The 26921-nt window shown below is 40.7% G+C and overlaps 1 protein-coding gene across 12 annotated transcripts in view; it reads left to right on the top strand.

The window, feature by feature from the left end:
• Window positions 1–26921, top strand: part of Tmcc1 (transmembrane and coiled-coil domain family 1) — a 176091-nt gene that overhangs the window by 131519 nt on the left and 17651 nt on the right. For 10 of the 12 annotated variants that reach the window (XM_034511594.2, XM_076940326.1, XM_076940328.1 and 7 more), the window contains one exon: window positions 20160–21094. In XM_034511594.2, the coding sequence (XP_034367485.1) occupies window positions 20160–21094 (935 nt within the window). Of the gene's footprint in view, window positions 1–6376; window positions 6920–20159; window positions 21095–26921 lie in introns of those variants that run through there. The other 2 variants (XM_034511598.2, XM_034511597.2) reach the window with 2 other exon arrangements.

Genomic DNA, 26921 nt, shown 5'->3' with positions numbered 1-26921 from the left:
TTGTGCCTTGTGGGCTGTGGGTCTGGAGACTTGCTCTAGTCTCATTACATTAAGAATATTGGCGTCTTCATCTTACAAAGTAAATTTCTATACACCTCTTCATTTGCTAGGAAGGATTTCTTGGGAGTTTCCCAGCACTTCCTCATGTTAGGCCATGTGTCACCAGGCAGGATTTATGGTGTCTGCTGCTATGAAACCACTCCCTGCAGCACCCTTTGTTTAGGTGGTTGTCTTGGATTAAAATGTACCCTTAAAAGTTCATCTGATAAAACGTGATTCCCTACATCAAATGTTAATGGTATTTGGAGGAGGAGCTATTGAAAAATAATTAGGATAAGATAAAATTCTAGTGGTGCCCCCAAAATGACCTAAATAGCTTCATGGAGAAAGAACACTGTCAGCATGCTTACTCTATCTCACCATGCAATGCCCTGTACTGTATTAGGGCATCAGGAAGGCCCTGACCCAAGTGCCAGTGCTTCACCCAGCTTCCAGAACTGTAAACCAAATTAATTTGTATCTCTATCAATCACACAGTTTCTGAAATTTTGTTATAGAAATAGAAAGTACACCAGATAACAGTAAATGACATTATAATATGTGATTCTTTTGATGTAGGCAACACCTTAGCAGGTAGTCTGAAATGGTTACTATACTGTACTTTTCACATTTTTATATTTATTTGTATATATTCTTGCTTGTGTCTACATACATATATGTGCAGGTACATGTATGGATTCTAGGCATCAAATTCAGATCATTGAGTTCTCTACCCACTAAGCCCCCCTAAACTCTGATGTTGAGATAGGGTCTCTACATAACCTAAGGCTGTCATAGAACTCAGTATGTAGACCAGGTTGACCTCAAATTCAGAGATCCACCTGCCTCAGCTTCCTAAGTGCTGGGCTTAAACAAGTGCCATCATGCCCATCTCTTTACTAGTTTTGATGTATCTTTTTAGCTAGTCTGAAGTGGTCAATAACAGTATTCTTTTTGGAAATCTTACAACTCTGCTACTAAGAAACAACTCTTTTGTTCTCCATTCTGAACTAATTGGTTCTAACAGTAAAAGAAAATGCTTGCCCTATTTAGGTGTTCATATGACCATTTCCAGGTACTTGCTTTGTAGTTTTTCTATTTCCCTGCCTACTGGTTGGTGTTAGCTTTTACGTAATTGAGAGCTGCTGAACTCAAACAAAACCTACCTCTCCCTGAATGCCAGTGGAAAGTTAATACAATTTTGGACTTTGAACTGAGCTAGCTTCTGAGGGGAGAACAGAAGAGTCCTTAGAGGGATACAGATCCTCAGCTGACTGGTCTCTAAGGCCTTCTGTACAAGTCTGTTCTCTGCTATCCATAACTGTTTCATTTCATCTCTCCCCAATGCCCCTTGGCTCATCTATGCAGCTCTGACTGTCCTGGAACTCTGTTTAAACCAGGCTGGCCTTGAAATCAGAGAGATTCACCTGCCTTTGCTTCCTAACTGCTGGGATTAAAGGCATGTACCACCATACCCAGTTATAGGAGTTTCTGAGATGATAATATCATTGTATATACCACTGTCTACTTCCTTTGTAAACCATGTCGGCCTTAAACTTGCAACAATCCTACTGCCTCAGCCTCACAAATGCTGTAATTTATAAGACTGCACTACTGGGCTAGAGATTTGACTCAATGGTTAAGAGCAGTTGACTTCTGTCTTGCAGAGGTCCTAAGTTCAATTCTTAACAACCTCATGGTGTCTCACAACCATCTATAATGGGATCTGATTGTCTCTCCTGGTGTACATGAAAATAGAGTATATATTCATGTAATATAGATAGATAGATAGATAGATAGATAGATAGATAGATAGATAGATAGATAAATTTTTTAAAATAGACTGTACTGCCAGCCTAGATTTTGTTTTGTGTTTTGAGACATCCTGGCTGCCCTTGAACTCAGCAACCAATCACAGTCATTTCAGCTGAGCCTACAGGATATGTCTTATGCCCAACACCCTGGCATCCATTTTATTAAAAACAAATACTATAGTGTTGGGGTCTAAGAGTTGCTGAAGGAAGACCCCAGACTCAAATGGTACACAAAGGCAAAGAGTGTTTATTCTGAAGAAATTACCAGCATGCAGGGATCAAGCATTTATCAAAATGGCAACAACTTGTATGCAGGGCTAGGGGAATTTTCCAGAAGGCTTAGGTAACCTCTAATATGATTGATAGGGGCAAAGTAGTGACATTGGTACAATTTTGATTGATTGCTCTTAGTTAGTTTCTCTATATTTGGTGAGGCCTTAAAGAATTTTGAAAACCAGCTCAGTTCTGGCCTTGTTATTTCCTCCAGCTTGGTGTCTCAGGAACTGACTCAGCTCTAGACTTATCCTGCCTAAGTAAGGGCCAGCATTGACTAAAGACTTATTATCAGTGGCTCCTTCTGAGGAGCCCAATATGCTACACAGAGAATTGAAAATTTTATTTCCAAGGTTTTTGGTCCTCTCAGTAGTAAGAATAATTATAATGTTTTGGTCAGTAAATCTAAGTTTAGAAAGTTCTAATAATAAACCCAAGTGAAATAAGAATACATGCAGTACTCAGGCTTGATTTTCTGATTTCTACCCAAGTAGATGAGTGTGTGTGTGTGTGTGTGTGTGTGTGTGTGTGTGTGTGTGTGTGCTGGTTTTGTTTTCTTATCTTTTTAGTACTTAGGCTTAAACTCCAGGTACCACCCATTTTAAGTACACTCTGTCACTGAACTCCTCACCCAGACTGTGGATTTGAATTCTTTAAATGTTTCTGAACTATAAGATGGATTTTTTCCCTCTGTCTACAATGCTTGAAGTTTTAAACATTCATGACTTTATTTTATTGGAACTTTAGGGATATTTATGTGCTTTTATGTGCTTATTTAGCTTAGAAAGCCAATAAAGTTACTGCTTAAGAGACTCCATAGGGATTTCAGGCCACCCAGGGATATAAGAGAATGAATGGGGACTGAGAAGCAGAAACATTGAAATCTAACTTACTAATACCCTCAAAAATAGATATTTCATGCTAACAGAAAAAAACATGGCCTTTCTGGGGTTTTTGGGGGGTTTTTTTGTTTGTTTGTTTGTTTTTGTTTTTTTGGGTTTTTTTTTGTTTTTTTTTTTTTTTTTTTTTTTTTTTTTTTTTTTTGGTTTTTCGAGACAGGGTTTCTCTGTGTAGCCCTGACTGTCCTGGGACTCTCTCTGTAGACCAGGCTGGCCTCGAACTCAGAAATCCACCTGCCTCTGCCTCCCAAGTGCTGGGATTAAAGGCGCCACCACCACCCGGGGGGCCTTTCTGAATTGAAAAAAGATACTTGCCGGGCAGTGGTGGCACACGCCTTTAATCCCAGCACTTGGGAGGCAGAGGCAGGCGGATTTCTGAGTTCGAGGCCAGCCTGGTCTACATAGTGAGCTCCAGGACAGCCAGGGCTACACAGAGAAACCCTGTCTCGAAAAACCAAAAGAAAAAAAGATACACAGAGATCTATGGCTGCAGGCTGCAGGCCTAACAGGTTCTCAGCCATTGTCCAAAGTAAACACAAAATCATAAGACCTCACTATTCCCCATCTGGAAGAACTCCTCCTTCATTGTATGTACCAAATTCTTTACTCAACATAAATAAGTGACCAAAAAGAAGGGCCTAACAGACTGAATTGCCTTCTGGTTTTTTGCTGCATGGAGAAAACAGATAGGTGTCAGACCTCTCAGAAGACCGTCATACTTAAACAGTAAAAGCAAATTCTCTTTCAGGGCTGTCATCAGGGAGGACTCATTAATAACTGATGCATACACCAGAAACAAAACCAAAATCAAAAAACAATACTGAGAGAAGAAATCAGCAATATCAAAATAGCACCAACTTTTAGAGCCAAGAAGATAACATGGCCAGATTAAAGTAACCCACAAGTCCAGGCTCTCCAGGCAACTCATTGATTCAGTTCTCCATTCTGCAAGTTGAATCCATTAATATCTTGGGATAACCCTTAAATTTATCAAGGAACTTTTATATTTTTTGGTGTGTCTTTGTTGTTGATAATGGATCTCATACAGCAAAGACTGACCTCAAACTTGCTATGTAGCTCAAGCTAGTCTTGAGCTTCTGACCCTTCTGCTTCTACCTCTAGAACAATGAAAATATCAGCATGCTGAATTATACCTAGATACTGCTCCTTTTCCATTCCTGTTTATTGTTTTGGGTTTTTTGTTTGTTTTGTGTTGCTGCTGCTGCTGCTGCTGTTGTTGTTGTTGTATTAGTAGTCCTGAAGAAAGATCCCAGGGCTTGGTACTCACCAGGCCCCTCTACCAGCTAAGCTGTATCTCCAGCCCCTTTTAAAAAGTCTTTAAGATGGCATCTCATTGCTACATAAAGTGACTCTCCTGATTTCCTCTCTTAGGATTTCAAGCATGCTTCATGCCTGTTTGTCAAGTATACTTTAAAAAAAAAACTTATGCATAAGTGAACAGTGAATACTTCTCCCACAAAAGTCCTGCTTTAGACCCAGGAAACTCATATGGTAGAGGCTCATACAAGGCACTTTGTCTCACATGCTTCAGTGGTCACAGTGGTAAAATGAGAAGCCAAGAAGCAAGCCTCTTGGAAATGCTTTGAGCAGATGACATACTCACTGCCTTTCTTTTGCAATCCATTGGTTCCAAGTAATCACAGGATTACAAGGGAAATGTTATCTTGCTCATGTGTCCCAGAAGGGAAGGAACATTAAAATACCAATCACTGGGAGCAGTTTTGCTGTAAATTATAGAATTGTAATATTAACCTTATAAATTCAATACAGTACCTACCCAGAGGAGAGGACATGATCCCTAACATTCAGCTGTATAATTATGAAGAAAATTCTTCCCTAATAGGTTTTATATTAGATTGAACTTAATTGAATAGTTAAGTAACTATTTAAGATGTTACCTCAAGTTTATTTAGTATATGAATATATATTACTTAAGAAAGAAAAGTGTTTATTCTCAAAATAAAAATTGAAATCATAGCCAAACGTTCAGGCCTTTAATCCCAGCACCCAGGAGGCAGAAGCAGGCAGTCTTTGTTAGTTCAAGGCCAGCCAGGTCTACAAGTGAGTTACAGGACAGTCAGGGCTATTAGAAAAACCCTGTCTCAAAAAAACAAAATAATGAGGAAGAGAAAGAAGAAGATCAGGGGCAGGGGCAGGAGCAGGGGCAGGGGAAGCGGAAGGGGGAAGAGGAAGAGAAGGAAGAGGAGGAAGAAGAGGAGGAGGAGGAGGAGGAGGAGGAGGAGGAGGAGGAGGAGGAAGAAAATTGAAATCACAAGGGCTACTGATTTTGAGTAACAGAAAATACCTGCATTTATAAAACAAACTGAAGAAATAGAAATCACAGTGGTGGGACTGGAAGAGATGGCTAAGGGTAAGGAGTGCTTGCTTCAGAAACATGAGGACCTGAGTTAGGGTATTAGCATCCAGATAAAAAGTCAGGAATGGCTGCAGGCTTCTATAAAACCTGCAAGCTTTGAGGCAGAGACAGATGAATTTCTGGGACTTGTCCAGCTATCGTGCTTTTAAAGGGGGCAGGGTTGGGGGTGAGAGGCAAGCTTCAGTTTCAGTAAGAGACCCATTCTTAGGGAATGAGGAGAGTGATGGAGGACAACACAGAAATCAGTGATTTGATTTCTTTGAAACTAGATAAAGCAGAGGAGGATCTTGAATCTAACCTGGCCTGCATAGTCATATCCTTCCTCAAAAAAACAACTAAAAGATGGTGCAGTGGAGCACTAGGTGCCTAAGCAGACCAAACCCAGGCCTAAGAGTAGTTTTTGTATTCGTTACTGGATCTCAGAATTTCAGTGTTTTCTAAAAAGAAGTGGTTTTTCCTGTCTATAGTGTCAGATTTTAGGGTTTCATGCCTTCTTGCCTACTTTTTTTTTCTTGCCTACTTCTTGCTCACTGTTTTTCCTCCTACTCATTTGTCATTACATAGTTTTCTAAACAGAGGATGTAAAATAGAGAAGAAACATTGGGAAAGTGGAACTGTCTCCTGGTGCTTGATGGAAACCTTTCCTTTGTATTTATTGAACTAAGCTACCTCCAAGTGTTATTTATTGAGAATTGTTTTTACTTTGTCACCTCTCCTCAACCATATTTAATTTAAATGAGGAGACAAATGTGAATGTGAAAGTAATGTCCTGTGTCTTTAAATCCAACCAGTTGGAAGCTTTTGTCTTTTATAAAAGATGCTCACAGCTGGAGCAGAGAGGCTGATACTGTCTGTGATCTTTGCTCTCACAGTCAAACTGTTCATTTGCATTTAACAGTGCTAGCAAACTGCATAATTGGGTGTGTGCACGCGCTCATGAGCGCGTGCGCGCATACACACACACACAGAGAGAGAGAGAGAGAGAGAGAGAGAGAGAGAGAGAGAGAGAGAGAGAGAGAGAGACTGTTAGGTTGAAGCTTTCTGTTTATTCAGCACAGTCCTTCCAGACGCTCATTTGTAAGGCTACTGAATTGATACAGAACTGAACTGTGCATAGACTGAGATGGGCACTGTACTGCAGAGCATCCGCTATGCAGGATGTTGATGTGATGCAGCTCTGCCTGCCTGTTGTGTGCAAGCCACTGCTCTAAGATTGAAGGTAAGAAGCCCAAGGATCGCCTAGAAGCTTCATTGTGCCCACCCAGCCCTTTGGTAGAAGATACGTCCCCAGTGGTAGCTGCCCTCATTTACAGTGTGCAAGAGTGACAGTCTGCCGCTGCTCCTCTACGATTTGGAAGCCGGAAAAAAATGGAGAAATCTTACGACCAAGAGCAATTGTGATTTATTTTCACAATCCAGGCTTTTTCTGGTGTTCCCAAATGAAGGATGGGCTTTCTGACAAGCAAAATCATCAGACTGCCTGACAGGGGGTTTTGGTAAGATAAATGTGTTATGATGAGGGGGTTTTCTTGTGTTTTTTTTTTTTTTTTATTTTTCTGTATCAGCTACATAGAATTGCACCTTAGTAGTATTTGTTCTGCAGAATCATGTTGGATAGAAAAGGTTGAGCAAAGAGCCAGAAAAAATATTTTTGCTGCTTATTCAAGTTATGACCTTCAGATATATTCATCAGGTTTTCTCAGATACCTGTGAGCAGTTAGAAACTCAGTTTCTGGAGTATGGGGTGCTCACTCACAATTAGGTCTTTTCTTTTTAAAAAATGTCTTTGGATAGTTGTAATTACCTTATTTTTTTTCTAGGATTTTTCTAAAGCCTGCAGTAGAGAAATGGGGAAAAAAAAAAAGCTTTCCTCCTGTTACTGGGTCATTCCCCTGGAACAGTGGAACAGTAGCAGGCTGAGAGTGTGAGTGTAGATGTGAAGGAAGGCATGAGGAGCGGTCTGCTATTTTCACACCGTGTGTTGGTGGAGTCTGTCTCAGGCTCGTTGTCATTGCTCTTCAGCATCCAGCTGTGGTTTGAGCTTCATCTCTTTGCCCTATTATAACTGAATTTCCTTTTATGTTTGCTTTTGCACATTTTTCTTTGCCAGACCCAATTCTGCAATGGAGCCTTTTTCTGTTACTGTTAATACACAGTATCCTTTATTAGAGAATAGACAGGTGTAGAAAATAGCCCTAGAGCACAAAACCTGGGGCTCATCTAGTCCAGCACCACAGAAAAAGAGACAAAACAATCCTCAAATATTTTTGGTCCCTAAAACAAAATAATGGACATTTTCTCTTTAAAATGTAGGTTTTGATTTTAGCAAATTTAAGCTTCTTAATTTTGAATCTTAATTTTATTTTAACCAAATTTATTTTAAATTTAATTAAAATTAAAAAACTAAAACTAAAATTAATTCTTAATTTTGAATCTTTATTTTAACTAAATTTATTTTAAATTTAATTAAAACTAAAAAAGTTAAATTTTAAATAAATAGAATTTATTTAATTTTAGCTTTATTTCAGGTTAGAGAAATGGATCTTTATAGAGAGTTCCAGGACATCCAGGAATGGATGGATGGATGGATGGATGGAAGGAAAAGAAAGGCAAAAGAAGGAAGGGAAGGAAAGAGAGATTACATTAGGTCCATGAATCACCTGCCAGAATCACCTGGTTCTAGTCCCATTCTGAGCTGAGTACTACTATATTTTCTAAGGATAAAGGTTTCCTTTTCTTCACTATAATTTGTCTATATGTTATTGGGAGGTCTGTGACTTATTTCATTGACCAAGCTCAGATATTGTCCTTGGACCCCCTACTCTCACCAGCAGGCACAGCCAAGTTTCCTAGCAGCTTAGAGTGGGCACAGAAGCTGTCCCTTGACACCTGCCTTTTTGCTGACTCATTGGTTATGTAAGCCTTAAACACAGCCATCCATACACCCTCTAGGCTAGAAAATAAGGACTGCCTGTTTATTCTCCTTGTGCTCTTTTCTCAAGCCTTTTTGTTAACATGGTCCCTAGGTTTCACTGCAGTGAATAGATACACCCCTTTTCTCATTTTGAATTGCTGCATTTTAACTCTATTTGCATCTCTCCATAATGAAATTCCCGTCTGTTCTCTTGGCACATGAAACCTTCAGAAATAGTGTTTTCTCTCACTTCTTGCCTGGTTAAAGTAAGGACTTCCTTTTCTATCTTTGAGGGCTCAGTTTGGATGCCTCATTATAGGAGCCTCTGAACTTTCCTTTTTCTGTTACTGCTTTCCTCAAAGCACTCTGATCTTTTCTTCATGGTGGTTTCCACAGTTGACATAGTTGGGCTACTGGTTTCTGAGTTTCTGTCACTTGCCATTCAACTATGAGTCTCAAGAAGGCAGAGATATTTCATTCATTGGTAAATGTTCAGCAAATCACTCAGTGAGGCTTACAGAAAGGACTAACAGGCAGTAACATGCACACATGCCAGGGTGAAAGCAAACAGAGTGAACACAGTGTGGAGAAAGCCCATGTGATGAAGGTGAAAAGTGAGATAATATATATTGGGGCTTGGGGAGGGCTAGATACAGGGCCTAAGAACATGAGACTGCAGAGGCCACATTCAGATTCGTAGGGTTTAGAGAGTCTGGGGAATATGTGAGGGTTGTTGGTTTGTGTGCTGGAGCTTCATGCATGCTTAGGCAAGTACTGTACCACCTAGCTATACCCCCAGCCTCAAGCGCTTATTCCTTATTTTGAAACTAAAGAGCTAAGCCTGACAGTGCATGCCTTTAGTCCCAGCACTCAGGAGGGTAAGACCAGCCTGGTCTACAGAGAGGGTTCCAGAACAACCAGGGCTACACAGAGAAACCCTGTCTTGAAGAAGAAAAAAATAAAACAAAAGCCTGGAAGCCTGCTAAGGGAATGTAAACATTCTCTTGGCGTTGGGCTTTTACTCTCCTCTCCTCTCCTCTCCTCTCCTCTCCTCTCCTCTCCTCTCCTCTCCTCTCCTCTCCTCTCCTCTCCTCTCCTCTCCTCTCCTCTCCTCCCCTCCCCTCCCCTCCCCTCCCCTCCCCTCCCCTCCCCTCCCCTCCCCTCCCCTCCCCTTCTTTCCTTTCTTTTTTTTTTTTCCCCTTCAACTCCACAGAGAACCTAAGTGAATACAAGTAGATCCTTTAGGACCTACTGTCCAAAAGAGAGGCATTGAGAGTGTGTCCTGAGATGGTGGCAGCAGGGATGGTTACAGAGCATTATGCACTCTGATGAAAATTTGGTGTGAAATTGATGAGAGTTGATGTCGAGTTGCCTGTGGTGAGAAAGCAGATTATGTCAAAGGGGCTGCTGGGCTGCGGCACACTTTTTTTTGGCTTGTGTAACTTGTGGACGGTAATTACTGTCCCTAAGTTAAGGAAATCCGGAAGAAAGCTTTGAAGAGAGTTCTGATAGGGTTGTGCTATGCTCTACATCTTCATTCCAGAGATTAGACTGTTGCTATTGTGAAACCTTCAGTGATGATCTAGGGGATACAAGTAGGACAGTAGTTTAGACCTGTGGATTACAGCTTGTCTCTTGCCATAGCCTCTCCCTGTGCCATGCTGTTACAGCCTCAGGTTTTACTCTGTCATCCTAAAGTTCACTTCTGTGCCATTCTTTATTCTGAGCTGCCAGCTCAAAAGGTCTTTCCTTATTCTTTCTGTCAAAAACTTCTTTTGAGTTTCATTTCATTGTCACCTCCAAGAAGCTTTCTCTGTTTCCTTTTAAAGTTTTGCTGTGTTTATGTTTTTGAGACAGTCTCTTTAAGCTCAGTCCACTTCCTTCAGCTTCTCAAGTGCTGGGGGTATAAGCCTGCACTGCCAGCGTTCAGGGAACCTGTTGGCCAAATCTACCATGTTATCTTAATTGGATCTTCCTTTCAGTGGTGGTTAGGTTTCATTGGTTAGGTCATCTGTTCTTAGAGAGCAGAGATTCAACCTTTGTTGAATGGTATTTACATAAAGAAGCAAACAATAGCTATAAAATAATTGAACCATGGAATATGGATGTGTGCATGCACATGTGTATACAACCCTCATCTACAGTGTCTATCACAGTACCATGTTGTGCTTCTGCTTCTATCTTCTTCAGGTTCAATAACCCCATCAAGGTTGTCCCATATCTTTTAGCAAAACCAGCTCAGATAGAATATAAAATGTCTTTTAAGAGTTTTAAAAATAAAAAATCCCTGCATTTGTCCTTTTCATCATTTTCTTTTACTTTATTTTTAATTTGTAAGAATAATTAAGGTCTTGCTATTATTTACCATTTGTAAATGAGTGACCAAGACAGGATGGGACAGCATCCATGTTAGCTGGTCTTGTTCCTAAGCTTCCTCTTTTCCTTTTCCCATCATTTAGAGTAACTCCAGAATTTGTACAGTATCTTTCATTGTGGTTGTTGTTGACATTTAAAATGAAGTGACTTGATGGCCTTGTGGTTTATACTTACCTCTATTCCCAGCATTTGTGAGGCTTCTGCCACTGTTGTGTGACTTTTCCTGGAAAAGTGTGAAAATATGTCTGTTAACCCTAGGTATAACAACAACAACAGACCAAAGAAGCCAAACCACATTCAACTTGGTGAGCCTACTTAGAAAAGTGTGGGTGATATAAAGGCAACTGTGTCACTGAAAAGCCACCCTGCCCCTGTGTGGCTGACAGCTGACAAAAGCAACATCCCTGGAGCACCTGCCTATTAGGCAGTCCCCTGGAGAGTTCACACACACACATCTCTCCCTCCCAGGGATTATTACTGCTTTAATAATTTATAATCTTGGGAGGAAGTATTAAACTTGATAACTTTTCAAGCTTTTTGGCCCTTGTAAATTTCCTTAGCTTCCCAACTGTTACAAAGAACTTCCTTCTTAAAGGAGGGTTTCAGTTGGAGGAAATAGCTACATAGTGAGTTATAGGCCAACCTGGGTTACAGAGTCAGACCCTGGCCACCCTACCCAACTCCAAAAAACAAAACAAAATCACAAAAAAAAAAAAAAAAAAGAGAGAGAGCCTGATAAGTGTGGTATTTCACTAAAATCTCAATGCTTGGATGCAAAGATAAGAGAATCACCAAGGGCAGCCTAGGCAAAAAGTACAAGTTCTGGCTCAAGAGCAACAGGAAAGGAAGGGAAGAAGAGAAGGAGAGGGGGTTGGCACAAAGTGAACAGAAATGAGAAGTAGTGGCACTGTAGCACAGGAAGAATGCCTCTGGCTGTTTTCTAAGGGGTCCCTATATGTCAGGATAGGGGAGTAGTATCTGTGTCCCTCCTTCTGTCAGTCAGTATAGGTGTGGACTGTAGAAATGCAGAAGCAGAATAGAACCTTGTCATTTCAGATCCCTTCATAAAGTCAAGCATTCAGCTTGCTTTTTCAGACGTCTAAATAATTAAAATTTCTTGTCATCTTAATTGATATCAGTATGCCTTACCTAAGGTCTTCTGGTGCCTCAATGTTGATGATTTCTTACAGCTGTTAGGAAGTACAGATAACTTCATTTTAAATCTCAAAAATGCTTGTGCAACTTGGTGAGACCCCCACCTGAAAATCTATAAAAAGGGCTACAGCTAGTTCAGTGGTAGAGCACTTGCTTATTAGCATGTGCAAGGTCCCACGGTAGAGCCCCTGCACCAAATCAATTAGATTATATCCTTTATGTTCCTGTTTGAGAAAATCAGTTTGTACTTTGCTATTACAGATATTGTTTGAAGGGAAAAAAATAAGCAACTCTGGCCATTATGTTGCAAAAGAAGAGGTATAATCAAAGTAGTTAATGTTTCTAGGATCTTTAAAACAACAGATAACCCTGTTCAAATATAAAGAAAGTTGTTAAAACAGGCACAAACACCAACTGCAGAATTGTAAAGACAGTTGTTAAAGCAGGCACGTACATTGACTGGAGATGTGTAATCACTTAGTTCTGTTGTATAGAAAAGCAACTGTGTTCTCTGCCAAAAACAATAACATTGTCAGGTTGCTTCTTTGTTTTGTTTTTCCAACATGATTTGGAACTTATTATATAGCTCAGTCTGGCTTTCCACCCAAAATTCTTCCTGCCTCAGCATCCCAGTTGCTAGGACTACAGGCATATTTTTCACTAAAACTGACAAATGGCTATCTAAAGATCCTATAGCACTTGTTTTTTATTCTCAAATGCCCTAATAAGGCAAGAAAAGGATTTTGATTGTAAATACATGGGGAAATTTTGGAGAAAGCAATAAACAAAACAAAAACAAAACAAAAAAACCCAAAACTCAATCAACCATTTCAAAGTTACTTTTTTTATTTCCTTCCAGTGCTGGAATCAAACTGAAGGCCTTGCTTAATGAAGTGCTTGCTATACTACTGAGCTTAGCCCAGTCCAAAGTTACTCTCCTTCTAAAGCAAAGACCAGGAGCAGGACACTAGAGGAACTGGCTATTAATATCATGTGCTGCACAAGGGAAATCCTCTTAGCCCTGCATTGTACCAGGAACAATAGGAATTACATTGTGGCTCCACTTAACCTCTCACCATACTCTGCACTCTACCTCTCTAAATCACTTCTGATTATATTGTGTCCCTCCTTTTGCCATTTCCTTAACATTATCTCTTAGTTTCCTTTTTAAGGAAAATAATGGAGTATTAACATGGAATACACTAGAAAGTTACTAATAGCCTCATAAGATAAAATTCACAGTAGTGCTTGAGAGGACGTATAGCATGACTCCAAGATTTCATTCGGCAGATGTTTATCTAACTTCTGTGTGCTAGAAAAAAGGAATCAAGATATAAAGAGACAAAAAATCTACCCTTGGAATAGGCACAGACCAGTCGTGTACAAGGTAAATTTGGGGCAAGGATATGGACTATTTGGATAAGATTCTGTCCACAATGGGAGAGAACTTGAATTAGTTGGCACATTGTTTATAATGCTTAGCACAACCTGGAAGTTGCTAAGTATTAAAGAGGAGGAAGAGGAGAAGAGAAGGGGGTTATAACATCTTGAAGGGGTTATAACATCTCCCTAGAAAGGGGTGTGCTTATAAGCTACAGATTTTGGTCTTTCAGAGCAGACGATATCCTTGTTGAAAGCTCAGTGGCTCTAAAGCTAGAGACAGAATCAGGACGTCAGCAGTAGTCCTTAAGTACCTACTTAGTGCAGTACATAGTTACTGGGGTTTTTTAGAGAAACAAAAGTAATCATAGATGTGGAAGGCTAACACAGGAGGAGTGCCACTAGACCAGTCTAGATTACCATTAAGTAAGCAACACAGAATCCTAACCTCTGTAGACTGCACATTTTAGTTTCTGAGGATAGAAATGTAAAAATTCCTAATATGCAAAAGTAAAATGTATATATAGAAAACCAAAGTCAAGGGCTGGAGCAATGGTTCAGTGGCCGGAGCACCAACTGCTCTCCCAGAGGACTGTAGTTCAGTTCCCAACACCCACCTGTATATCTAGCTCCAGAGAATCTGATACCTTCTGCCTCTTCAGGCCCCTGTATCTATCTATCTATCTATCTATCTATCTATCTATCTATCTCTATCTCTCTCTCTCTCTCTCTCTCTTTCTCTCTCTCTCTCTCTCTCTCTCTCACACACACACACACAGAGAGAGAGAGAATGAGAGGAGAGAGAGAATAAATTTTTTAAGAAAGAAAAATGAGGTCAGAATTGAGAAGAGCAAGTATATGGTAGAAACGAAGGCTGTAGTTTCCATAGGTCTCAAGCGTAGTGGTTGCTATTCAGGCATGGGGAAAGCAAAGCCTTAAAATGACAGCAAAAATCTGATAGAAAGACTTTTTTTTTTTTAACTCTAATTCTGGCTAGCCTGGAATTTTCTGTATAGACTAGACTTCCCTTGAGCTTGTAGTGAGTGATCCTCTTGTGTCTGCCTCCCTAGTGTTAGGATTACAGGTTGACATCAATTCAGATTACAAGTATCCTACTCAACTGTAAAGCATCCATCAAAGGACCTAGGGCTGCTGCTTCCAGATCCTCACATAGGACTGATTTCCTGCTGACAAAAACTCAGCTACCACCAGTACTTGTCAAGTTTACTTCAAGGCCACTCTTAGGCCTTAAGGGAGCTATAACTGCCTGGCCAGAAGATTGACTCTTGTTTTAAGAAAACTTTACAGTATCCTTCACCCCACCCTCAATATATAGGGCCTATGCCCTAGCACTGGAAATAGTACAAAAATTTTAAAGAAAAAAAATCTACAATCCCAGTAGTGACTATACAAGCAAATAAGGCAACATCGGCTTGAGAACTGGGGACAGGGCTCAGTGGACACTTGCCACTAAGCCTGACAACTGAACCTTAAGTTCAGTTGACTCTCAAAAGCTGTCCTTTGACATCCACACATATACCATGCTATCTTCACCAAAAAGAAGTTTAAGTTTTTTAAGAATATGTTGGCTTTATGGGGGTGCTATTTTTAAAGATATTTCCTCTCGGATGAGAAGGAAATTAAGAGGCCATCTGCCTAAGAAAACGTATTTGACAGGATTAGAAAGATGGACTAGTGGTTAAGAGCCCATACTTCTCCTGAAAGAATGGGAGTTCAGCCCCCAGCACTCAGCAGTGGCTTACAACCACCTGCAACTCCTGGAGGTCCCACACCTGATCTTCCTCCATGGGTACCTGAATGCATGTGTGCATATAGACACACACATACATACAAACACATACATTTTTTTTTTATTTTAAAAGAAAAATTATTTGAGATAGGCATTGTGGTGCACACCTGTAATTCCACCATTTCACAGGCAGAGGCAAGGTGACTGCCTCAGATATGAAGCTAGTGTAGTCTACAGAGTTCTAGCCCACTAAAGAATACATAGTGAGACTGTATCTTAAAAAGAGAAAAGGAGAAGAAAAGAGATAGAAGAAAGGAAAGTTATTTGATAGATGAGTAACAGACTTAAAGAGAAAGATCCCTCTTCAACAACAAATAGAAAAAGTAACATATATTGAAAATACACAGAATTGAACTGTTCAGCCCCATATGAGTTCAAGGATCAGTTTAGAGACTTGATACCTGCATGCTAAAAATATAGGAGGAAATGTGACTCAGTAGGAGAGTAATTGTTTAGTTGTTCTGGGTTTGAATCCCAACACATGGGGAGTATAGGAGATACTGATTAACTGTCAAAACAAGTAGAAAACACCTATCCACTTCAGAGTGAAGTGCTCATACCAAAAGTCAGAGAAGGAGCAATCTGGCCAGATGCTGTTACTACTATGAGAAAGTGTAGATGGATGGAAAACATGATCCTGATAAGCTATGCCTTTTTTAAAAAGTGCTGGTAGACTATTGGTTTCTTTGTTTTTGATAGGCATGAAGTGTGAGAAAGTTATTGGCCAAATCCAGCCTAAAGAGCTGATACTAAATTGAAAGCAAAGCACCCTGACTCCTAAGAGAGGAACTCGTGCTCTGTGATGTCCTGCCTCAACACAGGCAGAAAAACACAAGCCCACATGACCAACCAGAATAGCCTGAGTTTACTGCTACTAACTATGGAACATATTCCCTTGTGGTTCTTAAATTAAGGCCAAGATTATGAATCTCTGAGGATTATAATTTGCAAATTTGGCCAGGTACAGTAGCTAGAATATCTGTATTTATAAGCACCAAAGAAGCTAAGCTACACAGTGACTTCCAGGGTAGCCTGAAATAAATTAAGACCTTGTCTTAAAAACAAACAAACAAAAATGCTTTGATTTTGGAGGCAATATACTAAATAGGCAATAGGCAATATACTAAAAGTCAATATACTAAAAGTCCTGTTCAAAAGCAAAGCTGTCTTTATCTCTGACATAAAGTGTTGGCTGAACTGTGAAACTTGGTCTGCAGGTGTTCAGCATCAGCTCCAACAGGCAGTGGCAGAATCTGTCCTATAAAAGCTTGCCCTAGAAAAGAGCTATTTTCAGAAGAGACACGCTCCTAACAAAGCTGTGTATGTCAGATGAATTGCAAAGACTTCCCCATTTCCATCTGTTTTGTCTTTTTCTTTATTCCCAAGGACATGATGTGTGTTGTTTAATGTGTAGAATATGAGATTTCCACAAAGAGCTAATACTCTGTAAACCAGAATGTGACATTGAAGATAATGATGAGACCAGGATAGGGGGTGATGGTGATCTTACCTAACCTGCTGCCAGGTAAGGTGGTAGGAAAAAGTTCCCTTCTTGCTTCTGTTATTTTCAATAGGCAGAGATGTAGTACTTGGTCAGTTGGCTTCTCTTGAATCATGAAACATTTTATTCTGTAGAATATACATTCCAATAAGTAAAGCACAGGAAGACTGGCTTATAAAAGACAGAAAAGGGGCTAGCAAGATGGCTCAGAAGATAAAGGCGTTTGCAGCTAAGCCTTCCAATTTGATTTCAAGCCCCAGAATTCACATGAAAAGAGTAAACTTCCACAAGTTGTTCTCTGATCTCCACACATGTCACGTGGTACACACATATCCATATTCTCAGAGAGAGAGAGAGAGAGAGAGAGAGAGAGAGAGAGAGAGAGAGAGAGAGAGAGAGAGAGACAGTGAATGAATACCAGGGTTGGGACGAGACAGAGAGAGAGACAGACAGATGACTAGACAGATGAACTTGAATAAGAAGTAGTAAGACAGGTGCTGGTGGCCTTTGATCACAGCACTCAGGAGACAGAGGCAGGCAACCTCTGACTTTGAGCACAGCCTGGTCTACAGAGTGAGTTTTTCAGGACAGTCAGGGCTACACAGAAGGACCCTGTCTCAAAACAAACACACATACAAACAAAAACAAAAAGCAAACAACAAAATAAGTAGTAAATAAATGTAATTTAAAAATTAAACTTAGAGCATTTAACTATCATTGCAGAGGACCTGAATGTGGTTCCCAGCATCCACATCAGGCAACTCAACAACCACTTGTAACTCTAGCTCCAGAGGATCTGACACCCTCTTCAGACTTCTGGTGTGTTGATGTCTATGTGGGAACTCTTCATGGGAAGACACAGGACAGGAATTAAAGAGAGTCTGCTTTATTTAGTTATTTTATAGAGAAACAGAATTCTAACCAAATGTGATCAGTTATAAACATTTGTATAATAAAAATTACTGATTTCTTTTTAAATGGTTGAACCTTGATTCTTGTCTCTAACAGTTTTTATTTTATGTGTATGAGTGTTTTACCTTTGTGTTTGTGTACCACATGCATGTCCAGTGCCCTTGTAATGACAGATGGTTTGTATGAATGACATTATGTAAATGCTAGGAACTGAACCAAAGTTCACAGCTAGTGCTCTTAACTGTTGATCCATCTCTCCAGCCTTCTCCAAGAGTGCTTTCACCAGTATGACCAACTTCTTTTTTTTTGTTGTTGTTGTTACATGAGGTGTGGGGGGGGGGGATTAAGACAACTTTGGGGGATCAGTTTTCTCTTTCTACCATATGGGTGCCAGGACTAGAAGTCAGGTTCTCAGACTTGTCTACAGTATGTGGTGCCATACTGAGCTCTCTCCCTAGTCCTTGATAAAGCTAGTTTGATTTCACAGATTCATAAACTTGAACATGGGGAAAGCTTGGTTCTTCATATTGCTGTTCCATATATTCTGTGGCAGATTTTAAGTTTAATTATTAGATATAGATAAACAATGGTATTATGCACTTTAGTTATAAGATGCTAAATCTTAGGCTGGAGAGATGGCTCAGTGGTGAAGAACACTGACTGCTCTTCCAAAGATCCTGAGTTCTATTCCCAGCAACCACATGGTGGCTCACAACCATCCATAATGGGATCTGATGCCCTTTTCTTATGTGTCTGAAGATAGCTACAGTGTACTCCTTCCTATACATAAAATAAATAAATAATTCTTTTAAAAAAAAAAAAAAAACCAGCATTCCACCAGAGTCTCTGCTTCAGCTTCTGCCTTGGCTTCCCTTGATGAGGGACTGTAACTCATAAGCTTAGATAAACATTTAATTTAAAAAAAAAAAAAAGGTCTAAATCTCATTCAGAAGGAAAATCCAGTAATGAGGAACTTAGGCAGCTAGTTTTACATACACACACACACACACACACATATGAATATATAACAACAAAAGAAAGAAATTGCCTGTACTGGTGAAAGTGAGGAGGCTGGAGGGATGACTCAACAGTTAGAGTACTAGCTGTGGACCTGGGCTCAGTTTCTATAGAGCAGGGTGTTTTCAGAACTCTTGATGTGGCTCTTGACACCTTGTTCATCTGAGATTCTGGCTGCCTCTCCCTTCTGTAGTCTCTAACCACTGAGCTTCTCAAAGGTGAATCAGTATCCGGGAAAGTAGTGTGCAAAAGGCACTGTACTAGTCTCTGTCAAGGGTTTCTGTCTCTTGCTGTTCTTGTAATGGAAGGCAGGGCTCTTCCACTGATCTGCTAGTCTCAACATTTAGTTATATTGAAATAGGAAGAAAAGAATACTGTTGGTTTTATGTTCTCCCCTGACCCCCAGTATTAGGCATCACACCCAGAGCTTCATGTACTAGGCAAGTACTTCATTACTAGCCAATATGATTGAATTACATATATTTATAAAAGCTCAGAGGTCAGCATAAATCCTGTCCAGATGATAAAATAGGTTCTGTATATCTAAGATGAGAGAGGATACTTTGAGACAACAGATTAACTATTGGCATTTCCTGGGTATGTAAGATAATGAACATGTAGGGGTTGGCCTCTGTACAGTTCTTACTGGCACATTGTCATAGGACAGAGTATGGAACAGAACCAAGAAAAGAGTCTGACCTTAGTCTACAGATGGCTAAGTTGCAACCTGACCCTTGAACCAGGCATTTTTTTTTTATTGCCCTAAGATAGCTGTTTTATATTACTACCCTTTCTGCTACTAATCTACAGAGCAGTTAATAAACTCTTCCTTGGTTTCTTTCTAAATGACCAACATAAGCCACATACAGGGACACCCTCCAGTTTCAGCTACCTGCTTTGACATTTAAGAGTTTAAGCTTTTAAGTCTGAGCAGTTGTCCTTTGTTCCATTCCTTGTAGTGACACTCATCCATATGAAAGAACAGTGTGCGTGCTTTGTAGTTCCTTTCCTAAGGCAAGCTTTTTATTGGATAAAACACAAAATTTGGGCCCAAAAATATCTGACCTTAACCTCTGATTTGTTTAATCACTTACCTCTCACTGTCCCTATCTATTCCCGCTGTCTTTCTGGGAACACCACAGTTATTTTAATTCAGTAGCATTCAGCAGCGTATCCTCTGCCTGTCTTCCACTGCAGCAAAATGTTCCAAGAATAGAGAATGATCTCATTACTCTGGGTGTGACTTACGCAAACAAACACTGTGATAACAATTGGATGCCTAGATCTCCATATCAACATATCCATTCTTGCTAGCCTTTTTAGGTGACCAATTTGTGAGTATGGCTCAGGATGATTGACTGTGTATAAGCACCAGAATGGTTTTCATAGTATTACATTGAAAAACTGACATGCTGTCTTACATTGCTTCTGGGCACAAGTATGCATAAGAATGAGAATTAATTCATGCTCTCAACCAACAAAGGAAGCTTTGTTATTTAAGGAAATAATGTATACAGACTACCTAAGAGGGCAACAAGGCTTTTACAGGACAAGGGGATGTGCAGGTCACCCATCCTTGCTGAGAATTCAGCATAAACATATTTTCAGCACATTTTAGCACATTGATTCTAGGCTGCTTCTAATATCCACCTCTTGCTTTTAAAATGTTAGATCGAGCGTTTGGAAGTAAGCAGCCTCGCCCAGACTTCCAGTGCCGTGGCCTCCAGCACCGATGGCAGCATCCACACAGAGTCTGTGGATGGAATACCAGATCCTCAGCGCACAAAAGCTGCCATTGCACACCTGCAGCAGAAGATCCTAAAGCTCACAGAACAGATCAAGATTGCACAGACGGCCCGAGACGACAACGTTGCTGAATACTTGAAGCTTGCCAACAGTGCAGACAAGCAGCAGGCTGCTCGCATCAAACAGGTGTTTGAGAAGAAAAACCAGAAATCTGCGCAGACCATTCTCCAGCTGCAAAAGAAACTTGAGCATTACCACCGAAAGCTCCGTGAAGTGGAACAGAATGGGATCCCCCGGCAGCCCAAGGATGTCTTCAGGGACATGCACCAGGGTCTGAAGGATGTGGGTGCAAAGGTGACTGGCTTCAGTGAAGGTGTAGTGGACAGTGTCAAAGGTGGATTTTCCAGCTTCTCCCAGGCTACCCATTCAGCAGCAGGGGCTGTCGTCTCCAAACCCAGAGAGATTGCCTCACTGATTCGGAACAAATTTGGTAGTGCAGACAATATCCCTAACCTGAAAGACTCATTAGAGGAAGGACAAGTGGATGATGGGGGAAAGGCTTTAGGAGTGATTTCAAACTTTCAGTCAAGTCCAAAATATGGTAGTGAGGAAGATTGTTCTAGTGCCACTTCAGGCTCAGTAGGAGCCAACAGTACCACTGGGGGCATTGCTGTAGGAGCATCCAGCTCCAAAACGAACACCCTAGACATGCAGAGCTCAGGGTTTGATACACTACTGCATGAGATCCAGGAGATCCGGGAAACCCAGGCCAGACTGGAGGAATCCTTCGAAACCCTCAAGGAGCATTATCAGAGGGACTACTCCTTAATAATGCAGACCTTACAGGAAGAGCGATATAGGTAAGTTATGCAAAATTTAAAGCCTAAAGTATTTGTTCCCTTCTCTTTGAATATGAAAAAGTGAATTTAAAAGATGTCTGTCTCTAAAGTGTTCAGATCTATATGTAACAGCCACAGAAGTTCTTTGTCAGTCAGCATAGCAGTTAAACAACTCCTAAAATCACACACAAAAGTAACATTTTTTAACTTCTCAGTCTTCCCAGCTTATGACTTTAACAGGAAGCTCAGGCTTTCTGGGGTATTTCTTCAGTTCACTGAGATCATGAACCATAGTCAATTGAAGCCTTCACTGTACTGGATTGGATTCAGAACATCTTAATCCTGAGAACTTTGTAAACCTTTATAAAAATACAACCCAGCCAAAATGTAGTGAACTTTGTGTGTATTTGGCCTTAAACATACTTATGTGAGCAATTAGTTTAGAAAAATTAGATTAGAAATAAATCCAGACAAATGTCTGTGACGTTATAAAGAACTAGCCCATTTAGATGAGAGTAGACAGACATAGCATTAAGTCCTTCTCCTGCAGTTAGAAAGTGTTCAGAGAGCTCAGAGCTTTTCAATCAGAATCTATATCAAAGTTCAGAATGGGTCTGTAAGAATGGAACCCAGGGCCTTACCCATGGCCTTCCTTCCTATGCTGAGTCTGGTCTTTCACATTGCATCATGGATTCCAGTTGGACCACTCTTAGTGAGTCTCCAAAACCTTGCCCTGTCTTTGTTGTATAGAAACAATATCCTCCCCAGAGTAATCACTCATATCCAAATTTGTGGGCCAAACACTGGCCGCCTCACCATGTAGATCAATAAACAAATCTTCTGGAGAGCTGCATCTCTGCACATACAGCCTTACAAGACTTTTGGTCTTGTCCCAGTTCCTAAGTAGAAGGAATCTCCACTACTTTACTAAGACATCTGGGTTTGAACGAGGCAGTCAAAAAGTAAAAGTTATGTTTTAAAACTTCACTTTTATGAGGTGACCTCAGTGTCTGAAATAAACTGTTCATGTTTATCATTTAGCTCTAAAGATAGCAACAAGCTTGCTTAAGATGGCTAAAAGAAATGCTAAGCAGTGGTCCGATCTGCCTCACTTTGCCATCTTCAATTCTCATTGATACTTTGAGAGGCAGGGTCTGTGGTTCAGCTGGCAGAGTGCTTCCCTAACATGAGTGCTGGCTCGAGTGGTCATAGTGTGCATCTGTAATTCCAGCACTGTCAGGTGGAAGCAAGATCAAAAGCACTTGCTGCTCTTCAGGGAACTCAAGTTCAATTCCCAGTACCCACATCATGTGACTAACAACCACCTGTATCTCCAGCTCCAGGGGGTTAGCCATCTTTTGGCTCCCATTGACTGATGTGAACAAACATGTGGCACACACATATAACACAAAACTACAAATAAAATGTGTTTGGTTTTTTTTTCTTTTCTTTTTTCTTTTTGAGATAAGGTTTCTCTGTATAGCCCTCACTGTCCTAGAACTCACTCTGTAGACCCACTGGCAAGGTGGCCCAGCAGGTAAAAGCACTAGCTGCCAAGACTAAGTGTAGCTCCTGTAAGTTGTCATCAGCACTTTTGCATACATGTACCCACACACATACACACTAAATATAATGTAGTGTTTTTTGTTTGTTTTTTTTTTATATATATAAAGAAAAAGACTTGACAAGGGTGAAAAGGGAGTAAAGTTTAGGAAAGGGAAAAAGTTGTATGTATTACTATTTTTATCAGTGTTTTCTATATTTAATATCCTGAGAAAATAGTGTTCAAGTGAACTGATTAAAATTAAGACACTGATCCTTTATTACCATATTAAACCAAAATTCCAGTACTACTTCTGTTACTAGCTGTGAAAACCAGATTAACATCTGTGTCAGGGCTTCCTGCCTATATCATAAGAGTAGCAAAGGCCCTGCACAAAATTGCTGCAACACTGAAATGAAATAGTGTGTGAAGCTTGCAGGCCAGTGCTGGCCCGCAGTGCTGCAGTGACGTCAGGTGGCCACTGCTGCTGAGCCCCAGCCCCACCCTCCAGAGGACCCCTGTCCACTATTTAAAAGATTAATTAACATTCCTGTTATTAAATTCCTCTAAGACTTAAAATACATTTAGAGATATTTTCTTCAAGTTAGATATTGACCACTGTGAGAAAAGGAGAGCAGGGAAACACATCTGGAAAAGTCTGCCTTCGCTCATCTATTAGATTAAGTCTGAGACAGGTCTTTATCTCCTCCCAGTGCTTTACAATGTGTCTCGGCCCCTCATACACGTGAGTAACACTCTCCCTCTGTTGTTCTTTGGGGTCTCTGGAGTAGCCAGGTTTCAAGGAATAGAGAGTAAAGAAACCTAAACCCTGTTGGATGTGTAGTCTCACTCTGCCCTCCTCTCAGCCTCACAGTGATTCTTCCTTATAGCAAAATCTTGAAGGCTCCATTTGAACAAGCCACAATATGTGACTCCATTTATATATTTACACACACACACACACACATACACACACACACACACACACACACACACACACACACACACACACTGACACTTGCCTAAAAACAATAGTAAAAAGATTGACCTTCATTGTATGTCACCATACAGCAAATACATTTGTCTAACATTGTTAGTCTTTTAACAGTTTCACAGAAGTGACACTCTTCTCATGAATGAAAACCTGTTTTAGACACCAAAACTTTTCACAGTTTAAGCATTTTTGGAGAAGTTCTCTAGTAGCACTTGGCAAAATAACCTAGCTGAGTGGTAATAGCTGATAACAGAAGTATTCCAGCCAGGAGTGCTCTGGGCTAGCAGGGCTTATGTGGTTATACATCTCCACAGAAAATGCTGATAGCTAGATAAGTACTCTACCATTAAGCTACACCTCAGCCCATATTTTTATTTCTACTTTGTTGTAAGCTTGGATTTTCTAGGAAGAAAGTACAGGTGATGGGTGATCTATATGACCAAGAATTAATGAACTTGGACATGGCTTGTACATTGTCTTTTGTGTTTTTGTGCTTTATCCTACCAGCACCCGAGCAACTCAGCAACCAGACAGTGCTGTAGCTTGGATGATGATTAGGTGGTGGTGGTGGTGGTGGTGGTGGTGGTGGTGATTATGTGGTGGTGGTGATTATGTGGTGGTGGTGGTGATGGTGATTATGTGGTGGTGGTGGTGATTATGTGGTGGTGATTATGTGGTGGTGGTGATTATGTGGTGGTGGTGGTAGTGGTGATTATGTGGTGGTGGTGGTGATTATGTGGTGGTGGTGGTGGTGATTATGTGGTGGTGGTGGTGGTGGTGGTGGTGGTGGTGGTGGTGGTGGTGGTGGTGGTGGTGATTATGTGGTGGTGGTGGTGGTGGTGATTATGTGGTAGTGGTGATTAGGTGGTGGTGGTGGTGGTGGTGGTGGTGGTGATTATGTGGTGGTGATTATGTGGTGGTGGTGGTGGTGGTGGTAGTAGTAGTAGTAGTGGTGGTAGAGTTGATAAAACTACCACTTTCAGAACTGTTGTGATGCATATTCAGTAGCCCAGCAACTTGCAGGTGGGCTGTTATCCCATTTTACAGTCAACAAAATTGAGAGCCAATGTGGAAAGGTTTTTTGTTTGGTGTGTTGGCTGTCTGGTTTTTCAAAACAGAGTTCTTTATGTAGCTCTGGCTGTCCTTAAACTCGCTCTGTATACTGGGCTGGCTCAATCTCATAGATCTACCTGCCTCTGCCTCTCAAGTGCTGGGATTAAAGTCATGTACCACCTCACTAGGCCTCTGTGTGTGTGTGTGTGTGTGTGTGTGTGTGTGTGTGTGTGTGTGTGTGTGTGTGTGTGTGTGTTTAATTTGCTGAAGGTCAACAGCAAAGCCAGGACTTTATCTCTCTTCAAATCTAGTGTTCTATAACAACACAAGTTGTTTTTCAATCTCATTCCTGGTATCTATGTGATTGAATGACCGTTGTAATTTTGAGAAGCACTAATAACTGCTCTGGATGTGCTAGCGGGCTTTTCCCAGGTTAGAGTATGTATATGTTTATTAAAAGTTGAGTCACTATTTTGAGTATATTATAGACTTCTGTGAAATTTCTAAAAGCTAATACAACAGTGTAGGTAGTAAAATCTCCTTGAAACCCTGCAGCCATTTTCCCTTCCAGAGCCATTCTCATCAGTGCCACTTGCTTCCATGATTTCACTGTGTTCTCTCCCAGTGAACTGGAGATAGTTTGCTTAACACTGCCAATAATGAGATATTCTGGTGCCTCTGTCTCATCCACACACTCATGCCTGACAGGCTGGGCAGCCATGATAGCAAAGGCTACATCTGGGTTCTACTTCACATTTTGAAAGGAAATACATGTGAGTCTTTGAGCTTTGCACTAGACTTTTAGTTATTTTTCATGTGAATTGGTGTTTTGCTTGCATGTCTGTCTGTTTTGTGTGTGAGGGAGTCAGCTCTTCTGGAACTGGAGTTACAGACAGTTGTGATGTGCCATGTGGGTGTTGGGAATTGAACTCTGGTCCTTTGGAAGAGCAGTCAATGCTGCTCTTAACCACTGAGCCATGTCTCCAACCCCTACATAGGGCTTCCAATTACGAGTAAGATCCATGTTTTGAGGAGAAAGGAACAAGGTTTAATAAAGTTTTAAGTGATGGGACCCCTGTGAACTTCATATTTTCTTGTCCAGGTCCCTTTGTCATCTCTCTACAGTGTTAGTATAGGTTGCTAGTGGCTCCTGGGTTCAAAGCACTACTCAGAGAAGAAGCTTCTGTATGTGGTTGAACCTAATGACACATGCATACACTGAGGCCAGAAGAAACAAGCAGTTTCACCATGTCACTCAGGAAATGACTTCACATGCGTTTAGTTGCCAGTAGGCTTGTTCCCAGAGTGGGTATATTGGTTAACAGACTGGTGAAAAGTAGACTCAGCTATAGCAAATGCACTGACAGCATGAAGAATAGAAAGCTCTCCTGTAAAACTCCTGGCTATGTTTGCTGCTGGTGTGAGCAGTGTTGTAGAGTAGGCAGGAGTGTTCATGAGCAGTGGTGCAAATTGAAAAGCTTCTATTTTGAGGAGATTACTATGCTTTGGAACCAGCTTCTGAGAATACTGGCATTAAGTCCAAAGATATTCTATACCACACTGAGTCACAAGAGCAAAGTTAGAGGAAGAAGTAGTATCACATGCATAGAACACTGAGTAACTTGGCTGACCCAGTCAGGCCAGGCTCACCTAATTATGTTATGTAACTTTTACTCACCTGATGTAATTGTCATCTCTGAGGTTTACTACCTCAGTCAGCTAACATAGGCCTAGCCCTCGACTCTTTTAGCCTCTGTACAATCTCATCTAGGCTTTGAATGTTTTCAGCCTCTGAAACTTGCTACTGAATAAGGTCACCCTTTCAAGCTCCAGGTTCGCTCAGCTGTTCTGGCTCCAACTCCTCTCCAAACTGACTGATTCAATCAATCTCTCTCTCTCTCTCTCTCTCTCTCTCTCTCTCTCTCTCTCTCTCTCTCGCTAAATTGCTCTGCTTGGCCTCATACTAACTAACAATCTGTTCTAATCTTCTGGCTCTTTCTCATTCTCTGGCTCATTCTGTCTTCACCTGTGTCTAGCTTGTTCTCTCTTCAGTCTGTAAAACTCTCCCTTCTCTTTCTCTTCTGCACTGTTACCTCTTACCTTGACTCTCTTACTTCTCATGAAAGTTCAGCGCATCCTGTCAAATCTTTCTCTGATTTGTCACTTTGTCTGCTGCTCAATTAGGTATCACTTTCAAACATGGGTGCTTCCTTCTACAAACTAACTTTACCTTCATTATTTGGGATTAGAGGTGTGTA

The sequence above is a fragment of the Arvicanthis niloticus genome, chromosome 9 (assembly GCF_011762505.2).
Source record: "Arvicanthis niloticus isolate mArvNil1 chromosome 9, mArvNil1.pat.X, whole genome shotgun sequence".
Taxonomy (NCBI): domain Eukaryota; kingdom Metazoa; phylum Chordata; class Mammalia; order Rodentia; family Muridae; genus Arvicanthis; species Arvicanthis niloticus.
Note: the sequence above shows the minus strand (reverse complement) of the source record. Positions and strands in the feature narration are given on the sequence as shown.